Below are 27,229 nucleotides of genomic sequence, written 5' to 3' on the forward strand. Positions count from 1 at the left end.
AGTGCGATGAGGTGTACAAAACCCACACTGGGCCCAAAGGGGTTAACGGATAACACAGGGCCCAGATAGACCTGCCCTTCCAGGCCTGCAAAGTGTGCTCCAGCTGGAGAGGAAGCTTAAAAGGGAGCAACTCCATTCAGAAGTGGGAGGGTGGGGAGGAAGACCGACCTCTCTGAGGGCTCCTGGACAAGGGCGCTGAAGAAAACTCACTGTGGGGAACAGGACTGCACGCTGAGCCTGGTTAGGGCTGAAGGTTTAGTGGTCTTTTCTTTTGTTACCTTATATTGGACTTGGAGCTGCGGGGAGAGGGAGGTGGTAGGAAGTGACTCAGGGAGGGTAACTCTGAGGGCACTCCAGGGAGCTGGACACTGTAATTTCTCATAGGAACGGAACCTGGTGGAGTGGAGGGGCCCAGGCTCCCCTTCCAACTGCCACCGCTGCGGGAGGGGCACAAGCCTCATTCCAGTCTCACTCACCTCCGATAAGAAGAGGGCAAGGATACTGCAAACCCAAGGTGAAGCTAAACCCATCCTTGGGTGATGAACTGAATTGAAAGGCCTTTCTCTGAGACACGATACTTGGTGCGCTACCCAACAGGCCACCTGGCCCTCCAAGGGCTCTATTAGAGAGGGTACTATAATTAATGCCAAACACATGGGTTAATGGAAAACAGATCCTGTCAAACCAACTTGATATTTTTTTTATGAAATTACAAGTTTGGTTGATAAAGGTAAGAGAGTTGATAATGTAGACTTCTGCAAGGAGTTTGACTTAGACCTGAACAACATTTTGATTAAAAAATTAGAAGGATATAAAATTACCATGGCAAACACTAAATGGATTAAAAGCTGGCTGACTGATAGGCCTCCATGTAACGAAGAAAGGGAAGAGCATCTTCACAAGCAGGCTGGCTAACCTAGTGAGGAGGGCTTTAAACTAGGTTCACCAGGGGAAGGAGACCAAAGCCCTGAGGTAAGTGGGAAAGCGGGATACCGGGAGGAAGCACAGGCAGGAATGTCTGTGAGGGGAGGGCTCCTGCCTCATACTGAGAATGAGGGGCGATCAGCAGATTATCTCAAGTGCTTATATACGAATGCACAAAGCCTTGGAAACAAGCAGGGAGAACTGGAGGTCCTGGTGATGTCAAGGAATTATGACGTGATTGGAATAACAGAGACTTGGTGGGATAACTCACATGACTGGAGTACTGTCATGGATGGATATAAACTGTTCAGGAAGGACAGGCAGGGCAGAAAAGGTGGGGGAGTTGCATTGTGTGTAAGGGAGAAGTATGACTGCTCAGAGCTCAAGTATGAAACTGCAGAAAAACCTGAGTGTCTCTGGATTAAATTTAGAAGTGTGAGCAACAAGGGTGACGTTGTGGTGGGAGTTTGCTGTAGACCACCGGACCAGGGGGATGAGGTGGATGAGGCTTTCTTCCGGCAACTAACAGAAGTTACTAGATCGCAGGCCCTGGTTCTCATGGGGGACTTCAATCACCCCGATATCTGCTGGGAGAGCACTACAGCGGTGTACAGACAATCCAGGAAGTTTTTGGAAAGTGTAGGAGACAATTTCCTGGTGCAAGTGCTGGAGGAACCAACTAGGGGCAGAGCTCTTCTTGACTTGCTGCTCACAAACAGGGAAGAATTAGTAGGGGAAGCAAAAGTGGATGGGAACCTGGAAGGCAGTGACCATGAGATGGTTGAGTTCGGGCTCCTGACACAAGGAAGAAAGGGGAATATGGACCCTGGACTTCAGAAAAGCAGACTTTGACTCCCTCAGGGAACTGATGGGCAGGATCCCCTGGGAGAATAACATGAGAGGGAAAGGAGTCCAGGAGAGCTGGCTGTATTTTAAAGAATCCTTATTGAGGTTACAGGGACAAACCATCACGATGTGTGGAAAGAATAGTAAATATGGCAGGCGACCAGCTTGGCTTAACAGTGAAATCCTTGCTGATCTTAAAAACAAAAAAAGTTTACAAGAAATGGAAGATTGGACAAATGACCAGGGAAGAGTATAAAAATATTGCTCGGGCATGCAGGAGTGAAATCAGGAAGGCCAAATCACACCTGGAGTTGCAGCTAGCAAGAGATGTTAAAAGTAACAAGAAGGGTTTCTTCAGGTATGTTAGCAAGAAGAAGAAAATCAAGGTAAGTGTGGGCCCCTTACTGAATGAGGGAGGCAACCTAGTGACAGAGGATGTGGAAAAAGCTAATGTACTCAATGCTTTTTTTGCCTCTGTCTTCATGAACAAGGTCAGCTCCCAGACTGCTGCACTGGGCAGCACAGCATGGGGAGGAGGTGGCCAGCCCTCTGTGAAGAAAGAAGTGGTTCAGGACTATTTAGAAAAGCTGGACGAGTACAAGTCCATGGGGCCAAATGCGCTGCTTCCAAGAGTGCTAAAGGAGTTGGCGGATGTGATTGCAGAGCCATTGGCCATTATCTTTGAAAACTCATGGCGATCGGGGAAGGTCCCGGACGACTGGAAAAAGGCTAATGTAGTGCCCATCTTTAAAAAAGGGAAGGAGGAGGATCCTGGGAACTACAGGCCAGTGAGCCTCACCTCAGTCTCTGGAAAAATCATGGAGCAGGTCCTCAAGGAATCAATTCTGAAGCACTTAGAGGAGAGGAAAGTGATCAGGAACAGTCAGCATGGATTCACCAAGGGCAAGTCATGCCTGACGAATCTAATTGCCTTCTATGATGAGATAACTGGCTCTGTGGATGAGGGGAAAGCAGTGGATGTATTGTTTCTTGACTTTAGCGAAGCTTTTGACACGGTCTCCCACAGTATTCTTGTAAGCAAGTTAAACAAGTATGGGCTGGATGGATGCACTACAAAGTGGGTAGAAAGTTGGCTAGATTGTCGGGCTTAACGGGTAGTGATCAATGGCTCCATGTCTAGTTGGCAGCTGGTATCTAGCGGAGTGCCCCAAGGGTCGGTCCTGGGGCCGGTTTTGTTCAATATCTTCATTAATGATCTGGAGGATGGTGTGGATTGCACCCTCAGCAAGTTTGCGGATGACACTAAACTGGGAGGAGAGGTAGATACACTGGAGGGCAGGGATAGGATACAGAGGGACCTAGACAATTAGAGGATTGGGCCAAAAGAAATCTGATGAGGTTCAACAAGGATAAGTGCAGAGTCCTGCACTTAGGACGGAAGAATCCCATGCACCGCTACAGACTAGGGACCGAGTGGCTAGGCAGCAGTTCTGCAGAAAAGGACCTAGGGGTTACAGTGGACGAGAAGCTGGATATGAGTCAACAGTGTGCCCTTGTTGCCAAGAAGGCTAACGGCATTTTGGGATGTATAAGTAGGGGCATTGCCAGCAGATTGAGGGACGTGATTCTTCCCCTCTATTTGACATTGGTGAGGCCTCATCTGGAGTACTGTGTCCAGTTTTGAGCCCCACACTACAAGAAGGATATGAAAAAATTTTAAAATGTCCAGCGGAGGGAAACAAAAATGATTAGGGGACTGGAACACATGACTTATGAGGAGAGGCTGAGGGAACTGGGATTGTTTGGTCTGCGGAAGAGAAGAATGAGGGGGGATTTGATAGCTGCTTTCAACTACCTGAAAGGGGGTTCCAGAGAGGATGGCTCTAGACTGTTCTCAGTGGTAGCAGATGACAGAACGAGGAGTACTGGTCTCAAGTTGCAGTGGGGGAGGTTTAGGTTGGATATTAGGAAAAACTTTTTCACTAGGAGGGTGGTGAAACACTGGAATGCATTACCTAGGGAGGTGGTATCTCCTTCCTTTGAGGTTTTTAAGGTCAGGCTTGACAAAGGCTTGGCTGGGATGATTTAGTTGGGGATTGGTCCTGCTTTGAGCAGGGGGTTGGACTAGATGACCTTCTGAGGTCCCTTCCAACCCTGATATTCTAGGATTCTAACCGAAAATGAGAAATCATCATCCAACAGGTGTGTTTCCAGGGGAATTGGTTCTTGGCCCTTTGCTGTTTAATATTTTTATCAATGACCTGGAAGAAAACATAAAATCATCACTGATAAAGTTTGTAGATGACACAGAAATTGAGGGAGTGGGAAATAATGAAGAGGACATGTCACTGATACAGAGTGATCTGGATCGCTTGGTAAGCTGGTCACGAGGAAACTATGCATTTTAATATGGCTTATATGTAAGTGTACACATCTAGGAACAAAACATGTCGGCTTACAGGACGGGGGACTCCATCCTGGGAAGCAGTGACTGAAAAAGATTTGGGGGTCATGGTGGATGGTCAGCTGAACATGAGATCCCAGTGCGATGCTGTGGCCAAAAGGGCTAATGTGATTGTGGGATCCATGAATAGGGGAATCTCAAATAGGAGACAAGATGATATTTTACCTCTCTGTTTGGCACTGGTGCAACTTCTGCTGGAATTCTGTGCCCACAATTCAGGGAGGATGTTGGTAAATTGGAGGGGATTCGGAGAAGAGCTATGAGGAATGATTAAAGGATTAGAAAACCTGCCTTCCAGTGACAGACTCAAGGAACTCAGTCTATTTAGCTAAACTAAGAGAAGGTTAAGGGGTAACTTGATCACAGTATATAAGTACCTGCATGGGGAACAAATATTTTGGTAATGGGCTCTCCAGTCTAGCAGAGGATGGTAAAACACAATCCAATGGCTGGAAGTTAAAGCTACATGAATTCCAACTGGAAATAAGATGTACATTTTTAACAGGGAGGGAAATTAACCATTGGAACAATGTACCAAGGGTCATGGTGGCTCACTGGCAATTTTTAAATCAAGACTGCATGTTTTTCTAAAGCTCTGCCCTAGGAATGATTGTGGGGCAGGTCTCTGGCCTGTGCTGTAGAAGGGGTCAGACTAGATGATCACAATGGTTCCTTCTGGCCTTGGAATCTGTGCACCTCTTTCCCAGGCTGCCAGAATCAAACTCAGAGAGACGAGGTGGGCGAGGGCGAGGGTTAGGGTCTTTTATTGGGCCAGCTTCTGTTGGTGAGAGATTAAATATCCCAGTGCTCTCCCGTGAGCTCTCCCCATGCCCAGGGCAGGACACGGCAAGAGAGGGATGTCATTAAATGGGAGACAGGAAGGGCAACTGAACAAAACAGCTAATCAGATTCTGCACAAAGTGCTCTCAGATACACGAAGAGACAAAACCTTCCTTGCTAGCAGTTGTTAGTCGTTCCAAACCTGTCCCTACAGCAGAAGACGATGTTTTCAGGACAGGGCGCTGGAGATGACTCTCCATATTAGTGCCGATACCTCTGCCTACATCAGTGCAGTTGCATCACAAACTATGCTAGTGTTGACACAGCAAAGCCCTGGGCTCACTCCGTTCGACAGAGCACACCTTCCTGCTCCCACTCTGGAGAGAGCTCTGCTTAACCTCCACGCAGTCTGTGACTCACCAGGACTTCGCCAGTGGGAGACCCCTACACACCTGAATTAAATTCCTGTGACATGTAACAGCAGCGTATGGAGAACACGCAAGAGCAGAGAGGTGAGCATCTCTTCCCGGCCCTTTTGTACCAGAGCAACGGTCACTTTGTACAGAGGCAGCAATGCCCACGGTGGCATGCAGCGTCCCCGTTCTCCAGCACCGCCTGCCCTGCATGCATGCAGCTGTGCGCGTGCTCTCCGGACAGGGGCAGGTCTCAGCAACGATTCTGCTGCAGGAGCACGGAGGGGAGCTGACTGGCTGTGGCCAGGAACCAACCCTTGTCTGTGAGGAACAGCTGAGCACCCCGGTGCCTCCGCAGTGGGCTGTGACATTAGAGAGCATTGGATGTAGGGTCAGAGCTATGCTGGGCGCTTTACAGCTCACGTGAGAACATGGGTCCTGCCCTGAAGAGTTTCTACTGCAAAGGGATCGCGGCAAGACACCGTGGGAGATGAAAGCCAGGGGCTCGGCATGAGGCAGGAACTTACAGAGCAAAGTTCTGGGGCGGCCTGGGTTGGACCGTCCCAGCATGCCCATTCCTAGGCAGCTTTCCGCATGTGTGATCATTTAGGGGAGTCAGTGGGACAGTGGAGAATCTGAGAGCGGAGAGGGGGGCTGTATGGCATGCAGGGTCAGGGAGGACTCCAGGGCAGCATGGATGGGGCAGGAGGTTGTTCTGGGGGAAGCAGACTGAATACAGAACCGGAAGAGGAGAGTGGCTGGCAAGGAGGAGCCTTGGAAGTGAGGACCAGGCATTTGGAAGGGATGTGGAGAGGATGGGGAGCCCTTGGCGTGGAGTGAGGAGACCAGAACGATGGGAGCTCTGGTTTAGCTATGAGGGCTGGACAACCCAGAAGAGATGTAGGAAAGAGCACCAAGGGGAACAGTGCACATGGCCACAGGTGTGGGGTAGATCTGGAGGTCAGTTCCAGATGTGGCAACAGAAGCCCTGGCAGTGGATGGGCTCAGAGGTTGAACAAGAAGGAGAGTTGCCACAACCCACTATTTACCTATCGCAGGTTACCGAGCTGGCCCCTCATCACCAGAGTATCTTGCACTCCGAGATATTTCTCTTCACAATGCCCCTGTGAGGGAAGGAAGCTTCCTTGTTCAGTGGCTACAGAGGGAAATTGAGGCACAGAGGGACTGGGTGACTTACCCAAGGTATCTTCATACATGAACATCTGTATCAGGAGCTAGGAACTGAAGCCAGCTCTCCCAAGTCCCAGCTTAGCACCCCTAAGCACTGAACCATCCTTCCCTTTGCCAGGCCCTTGTCCCCTCACTATGCCACGGCGAGCTGGCAACCACAGGAGGCACCTTTAAAAACACTGAGGCCAGGTCTACGCTAGAAAAGTTTAGCTACATCAGCAAACCCTTCCTGTGCAGACACAGCTCAAACCAGCAAACAGGCGCTTTCACCGGTGTAACTTACACCAGTTCCCTGGGTGAAATAAACTACATCAGCAACACCATGTCTATGCCAGAACAACTGAGCCTACACCTTGGATTTTCTCAGTATAGAAATGTTGCAAAAGTCACACCCCTGCCCCAGATTACTGTCCCAGTAAAAGTTTCTAGCGTAGCTCTGGCCGGGTCAAATACTTCTGTAGAGCTGTAAGGACGTGTGTATACATTAGTTTGTGGCTCCATAGCCAGTGGGAAGACAACAGGCGTTGGCAAAGTCCTCTCCTCCACATTTCTCAGCAGGAGTGGAGAGGATCGTATGGCAAAAACGTATATTGGTTAGAGTAATGAAACAGATGGAAAAATCCTACCAGCCCCCATTGAGACCATCTCCCCAGCACCAGTGCAGTTCTAGTTCACATTTATCTGTAATTTCTCCACCCTTTACTTTGGCCTCTGGCGCTAGCTCTGAGAAGGGGAAGGAATCACACATGCGTGCGTGCCAGAGGACTTTCCCAAGCAGACTGTAACCATTTGCTACATGGATTCTGCTTGAGAGTGTCCCTGGACGCGTAAGTGCCAACATCCTGGTTGTCGTGTGCTTGGCAGTGGCTTGGAGCCCGGACATCCTGGGCTCACGCTCCTACACAGCAAAAGCAATAGCCATGATCCCCAATTTCACAGCCCCGGACTCAGGGGCTCAGCGAGCACCCGGGCGCCTTACCTCCTTTATGGCAGACATCTTGATGCTCTCGTAGTAATGTAGTGGCGCATTTGGTGAATTCATGTCGTAGCCAAATCCGGCCACTGCTACCTCATCGCAGTTGTGCAGTGCCATGGTGACTGCGACGCTTCCCAGGGTGGGGATGTTCTGAGGTAGGGAAAAGAAGGAATATCAATTGTTAGCAGGTTGTCAGCCTCAGAACGAACCCCGATGTCCAGCGAATGGCTCTGGGACATTTATTGCCCCTGCGGGGAAGTTAAGGGTAAGGCATTCAGCCACATCTGCACCTCAGCTAGTGCTAACTCTAGAGTCAACAGCCTCTGGATCTCTAGAGAAAACTCAGGTCTCCTAGGCACTACAGCAATTCAAACAACAACAATACATCCGGCTTGCCAGGTAGCTGCTTCCTGCCACCTGAAACACCCGGCCCACAAGCAGAGGCTCCTGTTCACGCGACCATGCTCGGCCTTTCCTGCATAAATATACCAAGGCAGAGCGATTCACGCACGAGGTTAAACCTCCCCTTCTCCAGCCTTTGGATCTTGGGGATAGGACAGTGAGTACTGCTGGGAGAGGAAGCACGAAATAGGTCAATTCTTTGCTGGAAGTGGGTAAATTTGTTTTCAGAGATTAAAATAGCCATAAGCACTGAGCTGCTGTTCTAAATCCAGGAACGGTTCTGAGTTAACAGAGGGGGAATACTAGTGCTGAACGGGGAACATAAAGCCTGGGATTCTGCATGGAGTCTCAACTCCAGCAGCTCTCAAAGCAGTTTAAGCAGGTACCGCTGCACTGCCTCTCACTCAGCTCTGCCTAAGCTCGAGAGACAGCGAGAGATTGATTTATTCTGTCCCAGCTTTGGCATCTCTAGAGCCCCCACACTGTCCTGGCAAAGAACTATTCATCTGCCCAGCACTTGCCACACACAGAACTCCACCCGACCTGCTCCTGAGGAAGCAGCAACCAAGAGCACTGCTCCTCGGCTCAGGCAGGATGGGGTGCACAGCAGGTTTCGGGGTGTTGTAGTGTATTGGGGGTACCTGTGAAAGGGCAAGAACTACAGATGACTAAAATAATGACATTTATTAAACTCAAACTTGCCAAATGCAACTAGAAGGGTGTTCACTTGAAACGAAAACGGAACCAGCAGAGCATCCAGAGACGGGAGGTAACTGTCCCGCTCTACTCGGCACTGGTGAGGCCTCAGCCGGAGTACTGAGCGCCACGCTTTAGGAAAGATGTGGACAAACTGGAGAGAGTCCAGAGCAGAGCAACAAAGATGGTAAAAGGTTTAGAAACCCTGACCTATGAAGAAAGGTTAAAAAAACCTGGGTCTGGTTAGTCTTCGGAAAAGAAGACTGAGGGGGGACCTCATGATAATTGTCAAATAGGTTAAGGGTTGTTATAAAGAGGACAGTGATCAATTGTTCTCCACCTCCACTGAAGGTAGGACAAGCAGTCATCACCTTCATCTGCAGCAAGGGAGATTCGGGTTCGGATAAGGAAAAACTTTCTAGCTCTAAGGGTGGCTAAGGTCTGGGACAGGCTTCCAAGGGAAGTTGTGGAATCCTCATGATTGGAGGGTTCTAAGAACAAGTTGGACAAACGCCTGTCAGGGATGGTCTAGGGTTACTTGGTCCTGCCTCAGCCCAGGGGACTGGACTTGATGAGTTCTCGAAGTCCCTACAATTCTATGTACTTCCCATAAAACCCGTCCATTAGCGACACTGTAGTTCCATTCATTGCAGTGTCACACACACACATTGTGTTGCAGCAGCATGCAAATTGTTATGTTTATGAGAACACAAAGCTGTTGAAGAATCTGATGGCCTGACTCTGCCCCCACTTACCTGGGCCCCATTCCCACGGGGTAGCTGATGGGAGAACTGGGGCCTTTGCCTGCAGGGATTTTTACTGGCCAAGTAAACACTTAAGAGCAAACATTCTAGTGTGAAATGTATAAACTGATGAGAACTGATCGTCACACTCAGTCTTCACTGGGAATTTCCAAACTGTTAGAATTTTATGTTTTTTAAACACAGTCCTGATTCTGTTCGCATACAGCTTGTTAATACACAGGTTCTAGTAATAAAAGGTGAATTTTCTCCAGGTCACAGAAATTTGAGCAAAGTACCTATTTGGCTGTAACTTGTACAATTCCTGTATTGCCCCTATCATGAGGATACCTGAGCACGTCTTTGGCTGCTCTTCTTTAAACCCCAACAAACAACCCACAAAGATTTCTTGATTTCTAACATTACACCAGAAACATCTGTCTAGTCCCATTACACTCAGAACTGACCCACTGGCCTCAGAAAAACAATTGTGTAGGCCCCTAAAATAACATGAAATTAGAAGACTTGCCTCTGTGGCAGCAGCTTTTACATTAACTAAGCAGCAATGCCTAGATAGTTCCCTTGCAACAGCACAGTTAAACTAAAGAACGACTAAATCCCTCTTCTCAGTCCCCCAGGTCTGTGGCTCTCAGCTAGCCAAGAGAAATATGCAGCCACCACTGCTGCTGAGCTACAGTATCACGATCTCAAAGCATGAAACCCCACCGCCTACGGGAGATCCACCAGAAGCCTCACTGAAAATGAACGTTAACTCTTCTGTCTGCCCCCAGACAACCCTGGGTCTCTGGTTTTCTTCCCTCCATTAAAAAATGAAGTGAGCTCTCAATTCCGCAGTGAAGGCCCTAGGATCCTGTGGGTGCCCCCCGGCCCAGCTCTTCTTCTACAAAGTACAGAGGAGCCAATATAGCAGCACGTCCCTCCCCACCCCACTCCCAGTGAAAGCACCTCTCAGCTCTGGTCAGTTGAGGCATGGCAGCTCTGGGGGTTCACTGGGACCAGGGAGCAGCTACTCTATGTGGCTTGTTCTTAGAAGATGCCTGTTCCTTCCACACTGTCCTATGCTACAGGAAGAGGAGAACAGGGTGTTCCTATAAGGGATTGGAGTTTCCATCCCCTGTGAATCCCTGCTGTCTGTGAGGTTTGGAGGCTGTGCTCCCGTCCCTTGCCCCCTAAGAGAGAACTCCACCCCGTACACTGCACAGTTCCCTTCACTCTCCATCCCCATCCTGCAAGTTTAAATGAGGTGGATGCCATATGCCCCACCAGTCTGGGTCCACAGAGTCTGTGCTGTTTAAAAGCAACAGGACCCGACTGAAACTTTCACTGAACTTTAACTGCTTCATGTGAAATCTCTTGCTGCTTTTAATGCCTTGGCAGGGTCATTCCGGTGTCACTGCCTTTTGGGCTGGAAGGAAATGACTGCTGTAAATCTGTTTTTCGAAATATTTGACACTCTTCTTACCTTAAATGAGTTCCAGTCATTTATGGGGTTTAACCTAGTTCAGTTAAAGAAATACTAAATTTTCCAAATATTTCCATTATCTTTGTCTTTAAATAAAAGGACAAGTGTTGTTAAACTACATTTCTGAAAAGCAGCATAAAGACAACCGAATATTAACATTGACTTTAACTGATACATTAACTTAATGTCGCCTTATTTCTTTGGCAAAAAGGAGAGGTCACTCCGAGGTCTGTGTCCCTGTGGGTGCTACACGGGAGTTCTCTGAGGTCTGTGTCCTCCACCTCCATTTTGTGTACCCCAGGGCCTTTGGCTGAAGAGTTCTGGTGGCAGTACCTGTTCGGCCCAAGCATGCACCCTACACATCCTTGTGCCCTGTAGTGAGGCAACCTAGGGCTGTGTGGGCAAACCACCCTCAGTTCCTTCTCTACAGCAAAGCACACAGGGGCAGCTCCGAAGCAGAAGGGTAAGTGGTGGAGCCCCCACAGAGGGATGCGGTTACTGCAGAAGGTGAGCACTCTCTCCTTCTTCTTTGAGCAGCGCCCCTGTAGGCGCTCCACTTTAGGTGATTCCCTAGCAGTAACCCTTTAAGGAGGTGGGAGTTTCAGGGTAGAGTCTGTCACTGAAGAAACAACTGTGTTGCTCACTGCCACATCTGATCCTGCAGCATGAACTGGGCACAATGGTTGGAAAATGTGCGCATTGAGGGCCATGTCGCAGGCCTGCAGATTTCAGCAACTGGAACGTCTTTGCATAGGGCTACAGATGTAGACTGCGATCTAGAAAAGTGCAGGCACCCGTAGGGAAGGTGTAACCTCAGAGAAACCATAACAAGCAATAACACATCCAGAGATCCACTTAGAAAACCTCTGAGTGGAGACAGGTGCCTTAGACCTGTCTGCAATAGAAACAAAGAGTCTAGGGGGTCTTTCTGAGTGGCCTAGTCCTGTCGAAATAAAAGGTTAATGCCCTCTTAACATCTAGCATATGAAAGGCAGATTCCTGTATGGACTGATGCTGCTTAGGAAAAAACCCCAGAAGGTGAATAGTTTGGGTTGATGTGAAATTCAGGGGACTTCTTAAATAAAAACTTTGGATGGGGTTGTAAAGATAACCTCTCCTTGAAGAACAAAGTAAAAGGACAGTCTGCCATTAGAGCCCCCATCGCCCCAAACCTTCAAGCAGAAGGGATAGCCACCACAAAGGCCATCTTCATAGACAGATGTAGCTGCGAGCACGTACCTAGTGGCTCAAAGGGCTGTTTCATAAGACAGTTAAGAACAAAGCTGAGATCCCAAAATAGGGGCTCTAATGTATGGGAAAAGTTGGATAAGTCCTTTCAGGAATCTCGCTGTGCTTGGACAAGTGAATACTGAGAAACCTTCTACTGGCACATAGAAAGCTGCTATTGCACCTCAATGAACCTTCATGGAACTCATAGGAAGGCCTGCATTTTTCAATTCTGACAGGTAATCCAAGATTGTGGAAAGGGATGAGTGGATAGGAGAAAGGTGGCACCTGTTACACCAAAGATATCTTCTCCATTTCTGACGGTACGTATGCCTTGTAGTTTCCTTTCTGCTATTTAAAAGTACCTTTTGTACTTCCAATGAATGGGCGATCTCTAGTCCCAAGAACCACTAAGGAACCAAGCTTGCAGTTACAGAATGTCCAGACTGGGGTGAAGCATCTGACCCACACCCTGAGATACTAGCCGAGGTATGATCAGGAGCCACCATGGAGGGTGAGAGGTGAGTTTGATGAGGTAAGGAAACCAAACGTGTCTTGGCCAAGTTGGTGCAATCAAAATGACTTTGGCATGGTCCTGTGTGATCTTTAAAAGCAATGGACTTGGAGGATATGCATAAAAAAATCTTTTGTTCATATAATGAGAAAAGCATCTCCTAGAGATTGGGGATTTTGTCACCTTCTGGAACAGAATTTCCTGCACTTTGTGTTGGCTGCTGTGGCAAAGAGGTTGATGTCTGGAAATTCCAGGCTAGGAATATTTTGTTGAGAACTGAAGAATCCAACTTCCACTTGTAATTTAGGGAGAAATGTCTGCTGAGGTCATCCACCATGGTGTTTTGTGTAGCTGGGAGGTCAGAAGCCGAGATGATTAGCTATGCACCAGTTCCAAAGCTTTGTTGCTTGGTGCAGAGGAAGGGGACTGCACCCTGCCCTGACAATTGATAGAATACATGCATGCTGTGTTGTCTGTCATGATCTCGATGGTCTTGTTTTTGAGTAGGGGAAAAAAGTGGAGGCAAGCATTTCTGATTGCTCTTAATTCCAACAGATTGATGTGCAAGTGCTGTTCCTGTTGTGACCATGTGTCTTGGTCTGTGTGAGGACCCAAGTGTGCTCCCCATCCCAAGGGGGAAGTGTTTGACGTTATCATGACCATAGGGGGATTCTGGTTGAACAGGAAACCTTGGAAGGATTCATCCACCAGGTGAGTGACTGTGGGACCCGGCTGGGTACTGATACCTGCTTGTTCAGACTGTGTTTGCTGGGTACAAAAACTGTCCTAAACCACCTCTGGAGACATTGAAAATACAACCTGGCATTATGTGTCACAAAAACACAAGCTGCCATGTGCCCCAGCAGTTGCAGACATGCCCTTGTTGAAAAGTGAGGCTGAGTCACACTCTTTTTTAGCATAAGGAGCCTGTCAAGAGGGAGATAAGCTCTGCCCATCAGCAAATCCAAAAATGCCCCCATAAAGAGAATTCATTGTGTAGGGGGTCAAGATCCATTTCTCGAGATTTATCTGCAGGCCTAGACTTTGGAATAATAAAGTTGTTGTTTGAACTGCCGACCATTCCTCCTGACATGATTGATCCTGGAGCAGCCAGTTGCTGAGGTAGGGAAAGACTTCCATGATTTTGGAGAACACCCTTGGGGAGGATGACAGGCAGAAGGTTGAATCTGGCACTGGTAATGATCGTGATTGAATGTGAAACAAAGAAATCTTTAGTGAGAAGGATGAATTGCTACGTGGAAGTAAGCATCTTTGAGGTCAAGGGTCGCAAACCAGTCCCCTAGTTCCGGGAGGGAATTATGGCTGCTAGGGACACCAGCCTGAATTTCAGATGTTGGACATGCTTGTTCAATTGTCTGAGATCTAATATCAGCCTCCAACTCCTGTTTTTCTTGGGTATCAGAAAATATCTTGAACAGGACCCTTTTCCCGTGTTGAAGTGGGACTGGGTCAATGGCTCCTAGACTAAGGAGCAATGAGATTTCCTGTGTCCGCAATTGATCATGAGACAGGTCCCTGAAGAGGTTGGAAGGCTGGGATGGAGGTAAATGGATAGAATAAACAGAAGTAATGGCCTCTGACACCCGTTTGTCTGACATTATAGTCTGGACCATGTTGATGGCTGGGCTGAAGCAGTCGAGGTAGCTACAAGTCTTTTTGCGGGGGGCGGGGGGGGAACCTTGACCTCTTAAGCCAATGGTTCTGGTGGCCCATAGAAGCCGGAAAATTGAGCAGGGCAGGATCTTTGTGCCAATTGAGACCTGATAAACTTTCTTTTATTTGCAGGTGCGTATATCCCTAAAGACCCAAGTGTCGCTCTAGAGTCCTTTAGAGTATGAAGTGAGTTGTCCATGGAATCTGGAAAAAGCTTCTGGCCATCGAAAAGTAAATCTTCCACCGTTGACTGTAGCTCCCGCAGAAACCCAACAACTGAAGCCAGGAAGCTTGCCTCATCACTACTGCAGTGGAAACGGACCTGGATGCAGTGTCTGCTGCATCAAGTAAAGACTGCTGTGAAATTTTTGCCAGGAGCTGACCCTCCTTTATTATGGCGCTGAGCTGTTCTAGACGTTCCCATGGTAAATGGTCACTAAAAGCATTAAACTTCCCGTAGTTCAGGTGGTCACACGGTGCCTGGTGGTCAGCTCTCCTGAACTGAAATGTTGCTGACGAGTAGGTCTTACGACCAAAAAGGTCCAGAATTTGAAATCGCACCATTTTAAATAGAAAGTTAGTCACTTACTAAGTATCGAGAAAGTGCTCAGCATTCTACAGAACACACAGACAGACGTGGTCCCTGACGGAGGAGCTCAAAATCCAGGGCTGCAGCTGACTCCGTGCGGACAAAACCCAAATCAGAAACAAACAAAAGTGTCTCTTTGCTTTCCGTGCCCCCGTCCCTTCCCCAGCCTCCCATCTCATCTCTTTCTGTAAATGGGGGATTCTTCTGAACCTGTTAGCGATTAGATGGTAGAGAGAAGGGACAAAATAGTGACTGGCCAATAGAGGAAATGTGATGCCCCAGTAGATTTTAGCTTTCCTATTTAATGGCAGATGGAGAGCCCCCCACTCTCTTTCCTGAATGATTTGTGCCTCTGACCACTTCTGAACTAGCTCTCCCAACTAGGGTTGCCAACTTTGTAATCTTTAAAAACTGGACACTCTAGCAGGAGTGCCAGAACTTCCTCCACCCCACCCCTGCCTCTTCCCTGCGAGGCCCTTCCTCTGCCCCGCCTCTTCTCACGAGGTCCTGCCGTTTCCACCCAAGGCCCCGCCCCTACCCCTGAGGCTTTGCCCCCATTTGCTTTTCTTTCTCCCACTCCCATCCCCAGTTGCTTTTCCCCTCTCCTCTCTGCCTGGGTTGGGAGGGACTCGCCTGCAGAGCCGAGGTTGGGAGCTGCAGCTGCCCAATGCAGGTAGGAGGCGGCTCCGGCTGGGTAGAGGCTGGCATGGGTAATGACCTGGTGCCTCCATGCCTGCAGTAACTGGACTTTGGGTGTCCTGTCAGTAGGGCTGACTGGACACTGTCAGGTCCCATTTCAACCAGACTTTCTGGTTGAAAACTGGGCACCTTGCAACACTACTCCCTACTCTGTTGTCTATGAGGGTTCCTGGACAGATGATTGGCACTGCAGAGGACAGCATGGGGATCAGGAAGAGGGGATCTCTTTTGACACTCAGTAGCTTGCCCAGCAGTGCTGATGGATTTATCAGTCCAGCACACACTGCAGAGAAGTACATTCACTCTCTTGCAGACTCAAAGCTTGTGTTTAACTTGAACCATTGCTATAACTAACTGGAAATGCAGCTGAGTGGCCCCTTTCCCTGGCTCTCTATTTGCCTCCTATGACGACATATGGTGCAGAAAAAGGAAGCACAGCTGAGACTGGAATAATGGGGATGTCAGACCAGTCAGATCCCTCCCTTCCTTACGCTGCTTCTGCACCCCACCACACACATTGGTAGGACCCAAGGATTGCATTACACCGCCCTCATGCGGTAACAAGGCCACAGCTCCTGCCAAGAAAACAGTTTCCCCTGGACCTCACTGAGATCCCAAACAACCTTGCCTCCAACTTGTCCCCCAACGCACAGACAGCAAAGCACTGGAAATGGTTTGCTTACTTTTTAGGAGTCTGGACTAACTGTGCTCCCCAGCCCTTGCTAACCCCCAGGAAGAATGTGGCAAACGGACTGTTGCAGCCTCAGGAACGTCTGCTCATCCCCAAAGAGGGGCCACTGTTCCCTGTCGGTCCAGCCTTGGACTCTCCCTCCCAGTGAGCTTATGTCCCACTCTAACCCCACGCTGCTTTCAAGGAACCTTCTGACACCCGTGCTATGCATGCAACCTGAACACGCCTCTTCCTTGGACCTGCTGTCATCCTCCGGGCCCATCTGGCCCCAATTACATTAGCAAAGCAGAGGAAGTTCCTGAATTCACCCTTTATTAAATCCTGGAAAAAACGCTTTGAGATCAGCCTTGAGCCATTTACTTACCCTCCTCAACCTCACTGCAAAAGCCCAAACATTACCATGGTAACTGGCAGCATATTGTTACCATATGTGGAGTGCTAGAAGAGTCTGGACGTTTATTTAAGCATTTGCAAACAAAGATGAGTGGACTATTACTGCTCTTGATGAGGATTTCATGTCGGCCTTGGTTCCTGAGGAGTCTATGAGCCCTGATCCTCCTGAGCGAGGATACCTGATACGCATGAGCAGTGCAGGACACCAATCGGCCCCTGAGCAGACTCCCCAGTGGAGAGCCTGACCCTGCAGCGTGATACAGCTTTATTACAGCTCCTCAGGGCTTTCCTTTGCCCTCCCCTGCATCCCCTCCTGACAACACAGAGCCCTCGCACGCTCACAGCGGTTCCAGGGCAGGTGTTTCTAGAGCACAGTTCCGGACTGAGCAGTTCTGGCCGCAGTAATGCAGCTGTAGGGTTCTATTTCCCAGCAGTCTCACTGGTGAAATTATCTGGATTATGCTCATTGATGACCCTGCTTTATAGGGGCCAAATTCCCTCGCAGGAACGCTCCCGGTCTGGGAGAATGAGTCACAATACCAATCCCTGCACGGTCCCATTTCCTTCTCCCATTTAAACTCTCCAGTGACATGGGCTATGTCAAACCTGTAGCTACAGGGTCCTACTCCCCTCCTCCTCCCCTCTGTAACTGCTCCGTTTCTGGGCTGCTGCAAAAGTCAGCCATGTTCCTTTGGAGTGCAGGCAGCCTGGGCACCCCTGGAAGTTCACTGATGGAAGAGTTTGCATGACGTTAAACATCATATTTGCACCCATGGGACCTTCTTCCCTTCCCTTCAGACAAGCTCTGATGGAATCACTGCATCATGATGTTCCAGTTCCTACCTGCCCCCACCTACCCCGGCTCCCCATTCTCCTGCACCTGCAGGGCTCTCGCTGCCCCAGGCAGGCCTGCTGATGCAGCGAACTATCAGCTACACAATCCGACAGCGGGCACCCACAGAGCCTGCTTCTCAGAAAGACTCATAAACTAGTTTTCTTCTAAATGCCCAAATGGACTTTCATGAAGTGAAACATCAGGTTCCAATTAAGCCCTCTTGGTTTCCCAATCTGATGTGTGTTAAACAACCTATCAAAACCTCATAAACTTCAGTTCACAGCATTCTCATTTCCGGATACTCGCTGTTCCTCTCAGAGCAAATGAAATATCTTGTGTATTAAGATACCATGCTTAAAAATAAAACCAAGTCCAGAGAAAATAAAGGTCTGGTGGTTTCTGTCCCTCCTCAGGGCCTGTCAGACACCTCCTTCCCAGGATAGCCACTAGAGTAACCAGCAAGAGTCAGGATTCCTACGGGAGGGAATGGCTGGTGTAGGGAACTCTACTTGCTAGAGCAGAAATTCGGTGCATCCAGAACTGCGTGTGCGCGCTTGCTGCAGAACGCCACCAGAGGCATACAAACCTCTGCACAAGATCAGTCCTACTAGACTGAATCTGTCTGCAGCTCTTTAATGGGGCACATTGGCTGGTTCTGAAGGGTTTCCTATCTCTGGGCATCCACCTATCAGCACTTGGACAAAAATCTAGCACTGAACTCCCAATGATTCCAAACAGTTCACTCTTCATTCACAGCATGACAAGCAATGCTGTTCGTCAGTCAGATCAAATGCACAAACATGCTCCGGGCTGGCTCATTTAGGAGCAAGCAGGTCGGCTAACCGAGCACCAGTCAGTGGCACCAGCTCCCTAGCTCACCACGTGCCAGGTGCAGGACTCAGTGTCGTAAGACGAATGCAGAGACAGTGCCTTTGTGAGAGGCGAGGGAGATCCAGTTCCAGGAGCTGTCTGAGGCATGCCGTTCTGAGGCAAGTCTGAGATTTTTAACTGGTTTTGTTATTCTCTCTCTCTCTCTTTGCACTTAGTTATTAATGAATAATGGTCGACGTGTGCCGGCACAGGGAGAGGAAATATAAAACCATCACCCGAAAGCACACAGCTAGGGAACCCAGAGTGCCGGCTGTGGTCTCCCTCCCAACCAATCTGTGAGCACAGAACTGCCCTACTGCTCACTAAATGGCAGCAAGCCTGGGGAGCTGGTCTGTTACAGACATGATGCTCCACCGAACACTGAGCTCTGGTGGGCAGAGTGCACGGCGGGGAATGATGTTCCCAATCTGTAGGCAGCATCGTCCCTACTTCTCAGACCCCACATACATGTAGCTCTGCAGAAGACTCTCCTTTAGAGCCCTCACTGGGAATACAGTGTTCACTCCTGGTCTCCCCAGGACAGAGCAGCAACAGAGGAGATCCAAAGAACCGCAAGGAGAGTAATTAGGAGCATAAGAAAACTCCTCTACAGGGAGAGACTGAAAAGACTGGCACTCGTTATCTTAGATAGGAGACACATAAGAGGGAACATGATAAAGCCAAAGTAGACAAACAACGTGTTGTTTAAACGAGGTAGATTGGGAGTTTCTAGTCACCTTCTCTCATAACACAAGAACCAGGAAGCAGTCTATGAAACCGAAAGGCAGCAAATTCAAAATGGATAAAAGGAGCTGTGATCCCCGCCCCTCCCAGTCTTGTTTAAATGGAGAGTTAAAGCACAGCAAGTCAGTGTGTGAATCTACATCACACTAGCTTGCAGAGCACTATCTCACCATGTGGACCTGGCTACAGTGCACTAGAAGTTCCTTAGCGCACTTCAGTGGTGGTACGTCAAAGTGCACCACTGAACTTTTAGCTCACTGTAGCAGGGTCCACGCGATGAGTTAGAGCATGGTAAGCTAGTGTGCTGTTGGTTTACACTCTGGCCTACCGTGCACTAACTCTCTATGTAGACAAGCCCTACATAATGCGCATTTGGCTTGTGGAACTCGTTGCCACTGGATATGATTAGAGACAAGCTCAGCAGGATAAAAATAAAGATTAGATATTTATATGGGCAACAAGAATAGACAGAGAGATAATCGTAAATATTAAAATAATAAGAGTTTTGGAAGAGATTTGGACCCTTCTTCAGGGCTCAAGGCACCGTCTATAGGGGTTAGGAGACAAGTCTCCTAGGCGGCAGGTTATCCTGTAACAGTCTATGGAAGGCTACTTATAAATAGGGCTGGGAGCACTGCCCATTATTAAGGGTGCCCAACACTTGCCATTATACGACCCTGTTTTCAGTTGCTTATAATTTTGCCAAGCTTTAACAATCCGGACTGAAATTTTCCATGCTGGGTGACTGCCTCAGACTGACTTTGGGGTGGGGGTAGGGAGAAACTTTGCCAAAACGGTTCGATGGTTTCTGAGAATGAGGCCAAGGAAAAATATGTTAAAAGAAAAGGCGTACTTGTGGCATCCGATGAAGTGAGCTGTAGCTCACGAAAGCTCATGCTCAAATAAATTTGTTAGTCTCTAAGGTGCCACAAGTCCTCCTGTTCTTTTTGCAGATACAGACTAACAAGGCTTCTACTCTGAAACCAGAAAATATGTTGTTTCCCCACATGAAAAAATTCTGATGCTGTTTTCTTTGAAAAATCTCGAGCCCTGCCAAGTGTTGAAGAAGGAACTTGACCAGTGGTGGGCAACCTGCGGCCCATCAGGGTAATCTGCTGGCGGGCCACGAAACAGTTTGTTTACACTGACTGTTGACAGGTACGGCCGCCCGCAGCTCCCAGTGGCCGGGAACGGCAAACCACGGCCACTGGGAGCTGCAGGCGACCATGTGTGCTGACGGTCAATGTAAACAGACTGTCTCTTGGCCCGCCAGCAGATTACTCTGATGGGCCGCAGGTTGCCCACCACTGAACTTGACATTTTGTCAACTCTGTGAAAATCTGTCCAAATTCGTGCAATGTATAAGCCTTTGAAACATTGCTCAAGAGAGGCTCAGATTTTAGCAGCTAAATTCCCGGAAGAGCCTGTCCACAGAAGCTCCAGTCCAGAGCTGAGCAGGGCTTTCCCTGCAATTGCAGGTCTATGCTGCTATGGACTAGGGCAGGGCCAGTCTCAGGCACCTGACTGAGAGCAGGGAGCCAGTCTCTTCTGTACTCTCAGTGCCTCTCTCGTTGGACCCAGGCAGCGTGGGGGAAGGAAGCGACCTGATTTGAATGCCGGGGCCAGACTGGGTGGGGGTGGGGTGGGGGAGGGTTAGAGATGGAACAAGGAGCTGGGGGGAGGCAGAAACTGGAGCTGGTGGCTGGCAGGGGGAGAGAGACTGGGACTGGGTGTCCCAGAACACTGGGATTAGGAGCCATGCAGGGAAATGGGGCAGAAAGAACACTGGGAGCCAGTAGGTGGGACTGGGGAGCATTGGGGGGAGGAGGAAGGAGGTAAAGGGGGAGAGACAACGGATCTCATGAGAAGCCAGGATACAGGGGAAGAACTGGGACTGGCTGGGCAAAGCCACTGAGCCTGGAAAGGAAAGCTGAGACCGGGAGCCAGTGGGAACTGGGAACATGGGCAGGGTTGGGGGTGGTGACTGGAGGCCAGGCTGGGGGAGAAAGATAGGCTGGATGAGGACCTGGAAATCCAGAGGGACAGGGGGAACTGGGACCGGCTAGACAAGGAGACTGGGATGGAACTTAGCTGTGTGTAGGGGGAACTGGGGTGTGAGCCTAGATTGTCAGGACTGCTAACCAGTGCTGAAGATCCTCAGCTGAAGACGAGCATATGGTGTCACTGCCATGGTTGGTGCCAGTAAACCCAGAAAAAAGAGAATCTGTTGGGGTGGACATTGGAGACGGAGATATAGAGAGATTTTTATTTTTACATCTCTCCCCTCTGGGAGAAAGGCTCTTGCCACAGTATGGTCACTATATGGCCCCATAAAGAGGATTCTCTGAGTCGAGTTTAAGAATGACTTTTCCCAATTTATTTGTAATCCCAGAATGGCAAATTGAAAATATCTGCTTTACATGTAATATGATGGCAGTGGTCATGATGGAGGACTTCAACTATCCAGACAACTGTTGGGAAAATAAAACAGCAAGTCACTGATTACACAACACATTTTTGGACTGCGTTGTTGACAACCTTTTATTGCAGAAGGTGGAACAAGCAACTAGGGGAGAGGCCGTTCTACATCTAATTCTGACAAACAGGGAGGAACTGGTTAAGAATTTGAAGGTAGAAGGCAGCTTGAATAAAAGTGATGATGAAATGATAGAGTTCATGATTCTAAGGGATGGTAGGAAGGAAAACAGTGAATAAAGACAATAGACTTCAAGAAGGCAGACTTTAGCAAGCTCAAAGAATTGGTACATAAGATCGTGTGGGAAGCAAGTCTGCGGGGAAAAAAAGAGTTCAGGAAAATTCACAGCTTTTTAAAGGCACAGGAGCAAACTATCCCAATGTGTAGGAAGGAAGGAAATGTGGGAAGACACCACCCTGGCTTAACCAGATCTTCAACAAACCGAAACTCAAAAAAAAAAAAGTCACATAAAAAGTGGCAACTAGTTCAAATTACAAAGGATGACTAATAAAAAAACAACACAAGAATTAGGGACAAAACCTGACTCCTGCTCTGACCTCTTGATCAGACCCCCATGTCACAGTCGTGACAGTTGTAGAATCTCCATCACTGGGGGTTTTTATGAACAGGTTAAACAAACCCCTGTCAGGGACGGTCTAGATAATACTTAGTCCTACTTCAGCACAGGGGACTGGACTAGAGACCTCTCGAGGTCCCTTCCAGTCCCATATTTCTATGATGTCTGCCTTGGACGACACTTATATTAACAAGTTGTCCACATATGGATAAACAAACATCCCCTGCCTTCTTAGGTATGCTGCTACTACAGACAGGCACTTTGTAAATACCCAGGACACTGAATCCAAAGGGGAGGACCTTGCACCACAACCAGTCCTTCCCTACCACAAAGCGCAGGCATTTCCGTTGACAAGGTGTTACTGAAATACGAAAATATGCGTCTTTTAAGTCCAGACCTGCAAACCAATCCAGAAGGGAAAGAGAAGGGATTATAGAAGTTAGAGAAAGCTTGTGGAAATGAAACTTTTAAATGTGTTTAATTTCCTTAAATCCAAACTGGGACGAAGGCCCCCCTCCTTTTTTGGAATGAGAAAATAACACAAGTAAACAGTGTTAAAGGTAACACTTGTTCTGAGGTCCAGACGGAGGCAGACCTGGTGCGAGAAGAGGTTCTTTAATACATAAGGAGCAAAAGAAAGATGAAGCGGGAAAGGAAACCTCATAACTGACGACATCAAGAAAGCTGAGGTGTTTAATGCCTGTTTTGCTTCAGTCTCCACTAAATAGGGTAATGGTGACCAGAGATTCAACACAAGTAATACTGACAACCCGGGGGAAGGAACACGAGCTGAAACAGAGAAAAAACGGGTTACAGAATATTTAGGTAAGTTAGATGTATTCAAGTCAGCAGAGCCTGAAGAAAGACCATATGCACAGGGTAGTTATCAATGGCTCGCTGTCAAGGAGAGGGTGTATCCAGTGGGGTCCTGCAGAGGTCAGTCCTGGATCCAGTACTAGTCAATATTTTCATTAATGACTTGGATAGAGGAATGGAGAGTATGTTTATAAAATTTGAAGATGACACCAAGCTGGGAGGGGTTGCAAGAACTTTGGGGAACAGGATTAGAATTCAAAACGACCTTGACAAAATGGAGAACGGATCTGAATTCAAGAAGATTAAATTCAATGAAGACAAGTTCATAGTACTTCATTTAGGAAGGAAAATTCAAGTGCACAAATACGAAATGGGGAATTGCTGGCTAGGTGGTCATACTGCTGAAAAGGATCTGGGCATGTGATGGGGTTTACAAGCCCCACATTGAGCACAGGCAAAAGGGAGAGGACAGTCTTCCCTGCTTACAGCAATCAGGCCGATCACACCTGTGCACTGTTGCCAGAAAAGCCAATCATGAAGACATGAACCCATAGCTGTGACCAGTAAAAGAAACAGGCCCATCTATAAAGTGGCATTTGCCAGTCAGGCCAGAAAACCATCTTTGGCTCTGGTTGTACATAACTTTGTCCAGACGGTTCTGAGGTATAGGAGTGCCTTTGTCCATAATACTTCTTGTGTGGATCTGGTCTGCAATCAATATTCTTACTCCTCACTGTGGTCATTCTCGGTTCAGAAAGAACTGGAGACAGCAATACCCTTGGCTGGACAAGGAAACGGGAGAAAAATTCTTCGCTGGGAAAACAGAGGGTGTTTTAGGTGGTGAAACTAGAGGAGAAATTCAGAATTCTTCTAAACATCCTCTCCTTTCTGGAGAAACACATATCTGAGGCTGTTGCATACATCTTCTGCCTGTTCTCTTACTATACCTGATTCAATCTCTTCCTGAACCAGGGATGGATCTGATCTCTTCCTGAACCAGGGATGGTTCTGATCTACGAACCTTGACTACTATATGCTGTGGTGCTGCAGCATTCCCTCATCTCACCTGTTACTTAAGTCTCACCTTCAGAACTGGCTCATCCGGATCCAAGAATATCGAATCACAAAAGCTTATGCTCAAATACATTTGTTAGTCTCTAAAGTGCCACAAGACCTCCTGTTCTTTTTTGCGGAAAGGAATCTTTCCTCACCTTCCCATGAGGATATATATCATGCATGGGCTCCTTAAATATGTTTTGTTTAGAAAAATCTTTCTCCCATGGATTGGCTCTTTTCAAAGAGGCTGACACTGCTGAGAGCTGTCTTGCCAGTCAAAACTTTATCCAAAAGGTTGTCTGTAAACAAAGAGGCCCGCACCTTGGTGGGTTTCCTTTTCTCATCCTTGTCACCAGATTTTTTGAGCACTAGATGGAGAGGAGGAAGATTTATCTTTCTTTCTAGTAGACATGTCTGTGCCAGCCTGTGGGCTTTCCTGGAATCTTGTCCTTTCCAAGTTCTGGAGGATTTTGCCAACTGTGCTTCTTGTAAGAGAATTGCTTGAAGCCTCTTTTGTCTTTTCTTCTTTGATCTCATTGTGAACACTGAGCAAACTGAACACTTGGAGGGTGAGTATCCTTCACATAAACATGGGATCAAGCATGTGTATCTGATGCCAGGAACACTACCAGACAAAATACACATCTTCTGAAATCAGGCTTGTTCCTCAGTTCCATACCAGGTAACTAACTTACTGTAACTATATTATTACCTAACTGACAACAATTTAACTACTTCATAACTAGGATTTAAACCAGCTAACTAATCACAGCTCTGAGGGGATTTTGGCGCCTCACACAAAACCATTCCCCTGCTCAGGGTTAGAAGGAAACGAGGCTGTAGGAGCGCCGCATCCTGTTTGTACCCTCACCTTGGAATTTCCCATGTTCACGGAGGACAGGGTGAGGGAGACAGGTGAGCACTCCAAAGGCTGCTGCTAGCTAGAGTTCTACCCTTCAGGCTGCGCCAGTCAAAGCAGCCCATGAGTAGGAATAGGCAGAGCACACTCAAAGGAGAAAATGGGGATAAAACCCATTCATCTCACTGAAGTGTTGTGAAAATAAATAAATTAATGTATACGAAGCATTCAAGTACTACAGTGGTGACCCCAGAGACATGCCAGTGGGGAAATCTGTAATTCTGTCTTCTGAGCAAGGTTTGAAGTGTGCAATAAACAAGGAATAGGGCCACACATTGAACAACAAGGAGAACACAGATTATTGAACAGCTGTTCATTCTGTGAGCATCGTCCATCCTATGCACTGAATGAGGCAGGATTTGTCTGGAAATGACAGTATGTGATTGTATAAGTAATGATTGACCTAATGTAGCTGTACAAAGGGGCTGAATTAAGATTGCACAGGCAGCCTTAATTCTGGCATTTCCTCAGTTTTGAGAGCTTGACCCTGCAATCTTATTTGAATGTAGTTTTTGTGTGTGATATGTATGTTTTGCACCTTCTTCCAGAACAGCTCACATTGACCACTATGGGGACCGGGTATTGGGATAGGGGGCTGTGACATTATTGACATAATCTGGGACTGTATAGATCATTCTTGCAACTAAGGTCCTGTAGTGGCACCAATCTTGTATATAGGGGGTCTAATAAGGTGTCTAAGACGAGGTTATGGTTGGCTGGTTAGGATTATGGTGTCTATATGTGTGTATCATTTTTGTAGTTAAAGTTATAAGTATTGGCTCTATACTGTCTGTATTTCAAACTTATGCTCTGCTTCTGGGGGACACCCCAGACAAGTGGGTGTCAGCTCTGCCTAGCCTGCTGGGTGGCCCATTAAGGACCCTCAGCTACACAACTGACCCACAGAGAGAAGGCAGACACACCTTGGGACTCAGCCAGGTATGCAGGGACCTGCCCATGGACAGAACTCTGAGGTGTTTCCAGGCCATGGGATGGGCAGCTTGTCTTTGGAACAAACAAAGAGACCACATGGCAAGAGACTATACAAACCTGCTGCAGCTCCTCCATCTGGTCTTCAGTCCTGCCTCTTACCTCTGGAGGGACTTTGCTACATGGAAGCTTTGAACCAAGGACTGAAAGACCCATCCCAGCTGGGGATGTTCTCCAGAGACTTGATTTGAACCTGCAGTTTATTCTATCACTGTTGCAAACCTGAACCAAGAACTTGGCCATCACTGTATGTCATTGATTCCATTGAACCCAATTCTAGCTCTCTTCTCTGTCTTTTTCCTTTAATGAATAAACCTTTAGATTCGAAAGGATTGGCAACAGCGTTATTTGTGGGTAAGATCTGATTTGTATATTGACCTGGATCTGGGGCGTGGTCCTTTGAGATCGAGTGAACCTTTTTTTCTTTTACTGGGGTATTGGTTTTCATAACCATCTGTCCCCATAATGAGTGGCACTGGTGGGGATACTGGGAAACTGGAGTGTCTAAGGGAATTGCTTATGTGACTTATGGTTAGCCAGTGGGGTAAAACCAAAGTCCTCTCTGTCTGGCTGGTTTGGTTTGCTTTAGAGGTGGAAAAACCCCAGCCTTGGGCTGTAACTGCCCTGCTCGAAGCAATTTGTCCTGAATTGGCACCTCTCCGTGGGGTCCCGCCAGAACCAGCCTCGTTACAGAGGCCTCTTGGTCTGATCTGGCCTGTCAACTGCTATATTCCCGAAGAAAAGGTCAGGTTATAGGAGCTGATGAAAGGGTCCTGGGTAGAGTCATACTTACTCTTGTTAATTAGGACATGAGCCAAAGCATATTAATCTCTCACATCTCAACACTGAAGATTGGGACCCAATTTGGGATGCAGTTTGGGGCTGTATGCAAAGCCATCACACCACACAGCATGACTCTGTGGTAACTACACCTAAAGCGTTGCATTCAAATTCTGGCCTTCTCATTACCAGAAAGATATTGACCCACTGAAGGGAGTCAGAAGAAGAGGAATAACTGATCACGGGGTTGGAGTAATTAATCTAGGGGGAAAAATTAACGGAACATTAAAATAGCATGGTAGAACACACACAAGTCGGCAATGCCAAACGGCCCCCTTGTGTACATACAGCATTATGATACAGTCTGATTAAATGATCACAGATTGTCTCCCAAATTATACATTATGATATACATGTTTCTTTAAGTCCTCACACACATGGGGATCTTGAAATGTTTTCACTCTGCTTGTTTACACTATGTGCCCTGTTCTAATGCTCCAATC

The 27,229-nt window shown here is 47.9% G+C and overlaps 1 protein-coding gene across 3 annotated transcripts in view; it reads right to left on the reverse strand.

Annotated features, from left to right (window-relative positions):
* The window catches only part of ST3GAL3 (ST3 beta-galactoside alpha-2,3-sialyltransferase 3), a 358,610-nt gene that overhangs the window by 25,876 nt on the left and 305,505 nt on the right, over positions 1 to 27,229 (reverse strand). For 2 of the 3 annotated variants that reach the window (XM_078854144.1, XM_078854143.1), the window contains one exon: positions 7,559 to 7,705. In XM_078854144.1, coding sequence (XP_078710270.1) covers positions 7,559 to 7,705 — 147 coding nt within the window. Of the gene's footprint in view, positions 1 to 4,368; positions 4,453 to 7,558; positions 7,706 to 27,229 lie in introns of those variants that run through there. The other variant, XM_078854145.1, reaches the window with a different exon arrangement.

This window comes from Lepidochelys kempii, chromosome 8, assembly GCF_965140285.1.
Source record: "Lepidochelys kempii isolate rLepKem1 chromosome 8, rLepKem1.hap1, whole genome shotgun sequence".
NCBI lineage: Eukaryota > Metazoa > Chordata > Testudines > Cheloniidae > Lepidochelys > Lepidochelys kempii.